The sequence below is a fragment of the Trypanosoma theileri genome, assembly GCF_002087225.1.
Source record: "Trypanosoma theileri isolate Edinburgh chromosome Unknown TM35_Tth_183_V1, whole genome shotgun sequence".
Taxonomy (NCBI): domain Eukaryota; phylum Euglenozoa; class Kinetoplastea; order Trypanosomatida; family Trypanosomatidae; genus Trypanosoma; species Trypanosoma theileri.
The window spans coordinates 1-6,028 of NW_021640025.1; the positions used below are offsets into that span (position 1 = coordinate 1).

At 38.1% G+C, this 6,028-nt stretch overlaps 4 protein-coding genes across 4 annotated transcripts; all 4 read left to right on the plus strand.

Annotated features, from left to right (window-relative positions):
* Positions 1-174: 174 nt before the first annotated feature.
* TM35_001831000 (uncharacterized protein) lies at positions 175-612 on the plus strand (the record flags this gene model as incomplete). The annotated part of the gene is made up of 1 exon (XM_029031978.1): positions 175-612. One exon carries the CDS (start codon positions 175-177, stop codon positions 610-612), a length of 438 nt encoding a protein of 145 aa, XP_028876725.1.
* Positions 613-1,079: 467 nt separating this feature from the next.
* Positions 1,080-3,440, plus strand: TM35_001831010 (uncharacterized protein; the record flags this gene model as incomplete). The annotated part of the gene is made up of 1 exon (XM_029031979.1): positions 1,080-3,440. The coding sequence occupies one exon, from the start codon at positions 1,080-1,082 to the stop codon at positions 3,438-3,440; it is 2,361 nt and encodes a 786-aa protein (XP_028876726.1).
* A 632-nt stretch (positions 3,441-4,072) lies between these two features.
* On the plus strand, positions 4,073-4,774 carry TM35_001831020 (uncharacterized protein; the record flags this gene model as incomplete). Its single annotated transcript, XM_029031980.1, has 1 exon — positions 4,073-4,774. One exon carries the CDS (start codon positions 4,073-4,075, stop codon positions 4,772-4,774), a length of 702 nt encoding a protein of 233 aa, XP_028876727.1.
* A 275-nt stretch (positions 4,775-5,049) lies between these two features.
* Positions 5,050-5,598, plus strand: TM35_001831030 (uncharacterized protein; the record flags this gene model as incomplete). The annotated part of the gene is made up of 1 exon (XM_029031981.1): positions 5,050-5,598. The coding sequence occupies one exon, from the start codon at positions 5,050-5,052 to the stop codon at positions 5,596-5,598; it is 549 nt and encodes a 182-aa protein (XP_028876728.1).
* Positions 5,599-6,028: the final 430 nt, after the last annotated feature.

Genomic DNA, 6,028 nt, shown 5'->3' on the forward strand with positions numbered 1-6,028 from the left:
TGGCTGCAAGCGCGGTAGGTGTTGTCTTTACATTTTCTCTTGATTGATATGTGTGTGAGTTTTTGAGCGGCTTGTTCAAGAGTCTGTGATGCCCTAATTGTGTCTCTCTGTGAAATTTTTTTTTTTTTTTTTTTTTTTCTGGGATTTGTTGTTCTTCTTAAGTAGTTCTAAGGTATGAGTATGCAGGGTGTTGTGGCGATGCAGCTGTTGCGGCAGTCCACTCTTCAACCGCGCCTGAAGCTGCCGGCTGGTCGAATTGTGTCGCTGGAGGAGGGCCGCCGCTTGGCACGACTCATCAACGAAGAGGCGGAGCACAACGCCACTGCGTTGACGAGCGCGGTGGAGAACAAGTCGGTCGGTTCGCCGGTGGTGCTGGAGGAGCAGGTGTCGAAACGTATCTTGTTGCTGAGACAGAAGAACAACAAGGCGGCAAACGTCAAGGCAGCCGTTGCTTATGCGCAGCGCAGCAAGGTGTCTAATAAGATGGCTGAGACAGGGGCGGAAGTACGAGATATTGCAGTGAAATTGTTGAAGAAAGATAAGGGAAATCGTAGTGCGTTGAAGGAGCGTCACGAACGCAGTAAAGGAAAGAAGTCGGGGAAGAAGCATTGAAGACCCAACGTTTAACAAGAAGTGAATGAGGGACTTTAAGTAAAGAAAAAAAAAAAAAAAAGCAAATGATAAAACGTGCAAAAACAGCATGGCTCATATGAGTAGATTTTGCTTTTTTGAAGTCGCGTAATTCTTCCATTTTTTTTTTGTTGTTAGTATAAGTTTATTTCTTCCTTGAGCTATCATGCTTTCGTAAGAGGCTTTATATATTGTAATCATTATACCATGTTGTTTTTATATTTGATAAAATATATGGATACTTTTTTTTTTGTTTTCTTCTTCTTTTGATGGTGAAGTATATATATATATATATATATTTCTCTGAAGGTAGGGTAGAAGATACAACAACTGTGATATCTTTCTATTTTAGGAAAACACAAAAAAAAAAAAGAGGAAAATAAAGCGAAGTAAAAATAGTATTGTAATCCATTATTCTTCTTTTTTAGTGAGTCATATTGATCCAAACGATGCTTTCAACGTGCCTGTGGTTTTCCTTTTTTTGGAGTTCAATTTTGACAGAGGTCATATTACCTGATTTGTCAATGGGTTTCGGGATTGCAAGCGCAAAAAATTTAACTTGTCAAGATGTGCAAATTGGTACGACGAGTGGCACGTTCAATTCGTCATACTGGTCTTTATTGACTAGAGAGACCTCAAACATTTCTTGTTCTGTTGATCTTGAGATGGGGGTTTTACGTTCACGTATTTATTCAACTATTAAAGTAAATCCAAGTCAGATATCCATCTCAAAAACTTGTGGTGATGACTGTTATAGTACCACACTTGTAAAAGATCAATGTACAGTTGGTTTAACAGTTGATGATTTATACCTGGATCCTCCTAATCCATTAATGGATATGGTTCTCCGGCAGGTAAAAAAATTTCTGGAGAAAGATGTAGATGCGTATGTGTGTGAAGTTATTCTTCCTCTTATTATGGAGAATGTAGAGAATCACACGTTGAATGCACCGACATCATTTCCAGGTCTTGTTGCTGGAGCTACACCTATAGAAGATGCTCCAATGATTCGTGCAGGTGTAAAAATCCTGAATGAACTCCCAGAGATATTTGGTATGCAACTAAACGCTTCTACACATGCTGGAACAACTGTTCAATTAGGATTTACCTTTCCCAAAGGATTTCAAATGTCACTGGGGGAAGTAAAAAAGCATTCTAGTATGTTAAAATTACCTTTTAATAATATGCAAGGGTTTTTACCCGATATATTTTCCTTTAATTCAAATACACAGTATGATTTAAGGCATCATTTTCTCATTAATAACGGTACTATGCAAGTAGATGTGGAACGTCCATTTCTTGCATCACTTGATATCTCACTTAATGATTTTTATTGTGAAGATAAGGGATTTTTATGTACTTTACCTTGTACAGATGGAATCACACTAGAAAACCTTCGTCTTGAAAAACTTGGAGAATGGGATACGATAGTTGTGAATCACATAGGCCCTTTTGCAGTTTCTCTCATTAACAAGTTTATAAATGCTACAACTTTTTCTCTCTGTAATAATTCAAACAGTGACCGTCTTCATATTCCCACTAAGGAACCTCCACCAGTTATTATGACACCACCATTAACACTCTTTTTTGCTTTTGCTATTTTTGCTATTTTACTAATTGTGGGAACTGTGTATTTGAGTTTGCGGAAGTATCGCTTATCACCGGCCGTATTATATGATGGTACTGTAATGTCACTACGTCGAACCATTATAGAAGATATTGTAATCCTTTTAATGGTTTTAACAGCAATTTTTGGTTTTCTTTGGTCTAATGCCACAACTGCTGCGGTACTATTAGTGGGAGGAGACGTTAGATTGCTTTCTTTTTCACTAATGGAGACTACCCGAAGTCTTTATGAAGCTGGTCTAAAACCATTTGCTGTGCTTGTTTTTATATTTAGTGGAGTATACCCTTATATTAAGCTTGTGTGTATTTTGGTGTGCACTTTAATTTTACAAAAGCCAGAATTAATGATTCTCAGAGTAGTGGATTATTTTGGTAAGTTTTCATTTCTTGACTCATTTGCAATGGTTATTATGGCGAGTGGTCTTCAAATTTCTGGTATTGCAGATGTTAAGATTCTTCCCGGTTTTTACGTGTTTCTCGCTTCCACAATTCTTACAATCATTGCAGGTAATTATGCAACCAATCTTTGGCGTCGTCACACATCTCTTCGTCGCCGCATATCTGTACCAGAGTTAAAAAATATCTTGGATGATGAATATTCTCTGCAATATGATTCTAATGAAGATATGGTCGATGTTAAGGAATCTAACTCTTCACGTGAAGTAAATACGAAAGGATACTATTTATCTGCCTTGAATGGACTTTTTGTTTTGATATGTTCTATTCCTGCATGGGTGTTTCCCTGTCTGAGATATAAAGTAACGGGAATGGCTTCTATTCTTCAACCCACTGATCGTGATATGACCCTGTTTGAGCTTTCCTGCACATCGTACATGTTATTAATTACATGTATCTTCACTGTTGGAGTTGCACCGTTCTTGTATGCTCTAATGTATCCACGGTGGTCATTCCTTGCATCTTGGGGTGCCTCGGATGCATTGCTGTTAGCCTGTGTGGCTGGACTTCTTCAACTCGGGCAGTTTGTAGAGTTTGTCATTGGGAAACATATGAATGCTGTTTACCGCGCAGAGGCAGAACTACTATGGCCATTGTTATTATTACTCGTAGCCTCCGTCTGGCAATGGATCTTAGCAGCGGATCATGTAATTGGTATTCGGAAACGGATTGAGAAAAAATGGACAGAACGTAAAGGGACAATTGTACCGACTGAAGAATATATGTAGAAGAAAAATTATTACGGATCTTTTGTTGCTATCTGAGACAAGATGTGGATAAGTATAGTAGTACTCTCTTATCAGTTTTTTTTTTGTTTTGTTTTTAATACCTCCCTACTGTTTTGTTTTGTTTTTCATTTTCTTTATTGTTGTGAACACCTTGAAGATGAAAATATAGTAGTACTTGGTGATGACAGTTTTTATTATTATTATTATTATTATTATTATTATTATTATTATTATTGTTGTTGTTGTTGTTGTAAGTATCACTATGATTGAAAGAGTCTTGAAAGTGTTTTTTTTTTTTTTGTTTTGTTTTTTCTACGTCTCTGTCTATATGTGTATAGGGAAGGGGAGGGAATGCATCAGTTGCCGTCAGAACTATTATTATTTATCATGCTTCCCTGCTGCATTGTGTTGGCAGAGGAAATTTATCATTGATATTTCTCTGTTCGTTGGATCTCTTTTTACTTTCTATTACTCTAGTACTAGTCACATGCTAACAATGCACTGAATCCTTCCTTCCTAAGATATGCATCTGTATTATTGCCACCATATGTTATTTTTTTTTTCTTTTTCTTCTGTACTTTATATTTTTTTAAATGTTTTCTAATCCCTTTTTTTTTAGGTGAGGTGTTAACATGTTACCAACAACAGAAACATGGCGTCAGTGTGCTGTAATGTTGAGTAATGCATCTGAACAAGCATTGCATACTGCTGCAGCTACTGCTTTAGCTGTCCTTGAAACTGGAAACACGCGAGTTAATGAACTTGCTGTTGTTGCGAGTAGTAATAGTGATAGCGATAGTGGTGCCACGGTGTTGTTGGATACACTGCTGACAAGTGCGATGCTTTTTATTTTCCGGCAGTTCTGTGCGGAGGGTGTGGAGGACACACAAACAGCACGACAATTTCTTCTATCCCACGAAGTACACATCGCCCCACAGGCGGTGGATGTCATTGTGGAGATATGGGCAGTAAACAGGCGACGGGTAGTTTCACTTGTGCGCTGCAGGGCTGTTAAGGATTTCTGCAACTCCACAAGTGGGAACTCTTCAATGTTGCCAAAGTTCATTGCTTCAAGGGCACGCGTTATCGCAGCCAAAGGTGATATCTCAACAACAACAACAACAACAGTAATAACTGCTAATACTAGTACTGCACCAACGGAAACAATGAAGCTATCTGACTCCGCCTGCTGTGTGGAATCACTGTTGTTATTCCCCGCAACATCCACACATCCTGACGGTGTTGAGGTCAATGTGAACTGCGAAGAGGCGTACAGTTTTTTCTGCGAACTGGACAAGATTAATGCAAAATTAGATGTGTTACTCGGTCACTAAGGCACACATTGTGTTGCAGGGATATCACAGGAAGAAATATCAATACGCGTTGCGAGTGATTTAAGAGAAACAGAACGTGAATACATACCCACAAAAGGATGAATCAATTAGGAAATAAAATATATACATATATATGGGTGGTAGGAAACAATTATACATTGTCTCAGAACTAGTTTTAATAACTCTTTTTTCTCTTTTATTTTTTTTTTTTGCATTCCTAATTGTACATTCACAACTAGTTACTTTTAATCGTTTTCCTCTATACTGCCAGTTGGATGAAGCCAACCGCAAAGTTATGGCTAGAAGAGAAAAAACGAAGATTAAACTCCCTTCCTGTAGAGGAGGAAATACGAATGCGTAAAATAAAAGAAAGGCTGAATCCCACTACAACTCGTGTCTCAGTCACCACCGGTAGTGTAGGAACATGGAGTAATCCTTCAACACCTGTTTCCGATACCGCTTCCGGTCTGTTAAGCCAAAACGTTGCCTTACTCGCATATATTGACGATCTTGAAGAAAAGTATTATCAGAGTGAGAAACAACGGGAAAAACATTCTCACAAGTTGCAGGAACTATCAGAGGAACATGATCTCCTTGTAAAAGAAATGATTTCCTTGATGCTGGATAGACACAAAGACGAGATACTACTAACGGAGAAGCGATTTAGAGATAAAGTTATGCTACAGGAGAGTGATGCCCGTGTGGATCTCGCCATAACAGCAGCTCACCTCTTTACTCAAGCTCATTTCGTATCTTCACATCAAAGCAACGTAATAAAACGACAAGTAAAAAGCATTAGTCAAGCAAAAGAGTTTTTCGCTTAAAAACGATGAAGAAATCAAATGATATACTAAATTACAAAACGCTAGCAAAGAATGATAATAGGAGAATGAATATTTACATTTTGACTAGTTAAACATACAGTGGGGGAAATTTACTTTCATCATATATGGGTTCTGATGCATATTTCCACTAATGATTTCTCACCGATTTTTTTTTGTATTAATACTGTAACAGAACTGCATTTTCTTTCTTGAGAGGACTTTCTCAAGCGTTGATAAGTACAGTAGAACCTCTCTTGTCTGCGAGTGAAAAACTTCGTGTATTCTATGAGACGCATTTGGTCTACCAAAGGTCATTTTTGCGAACAGTAACGACGTTACAAGAGGGATTGCATCGCACAGAAATGCTTCAACGACGACGAATAGCGGTGGAGCAGACACTGGAGTTTGCAAGTTGCATCTTGGATGATTT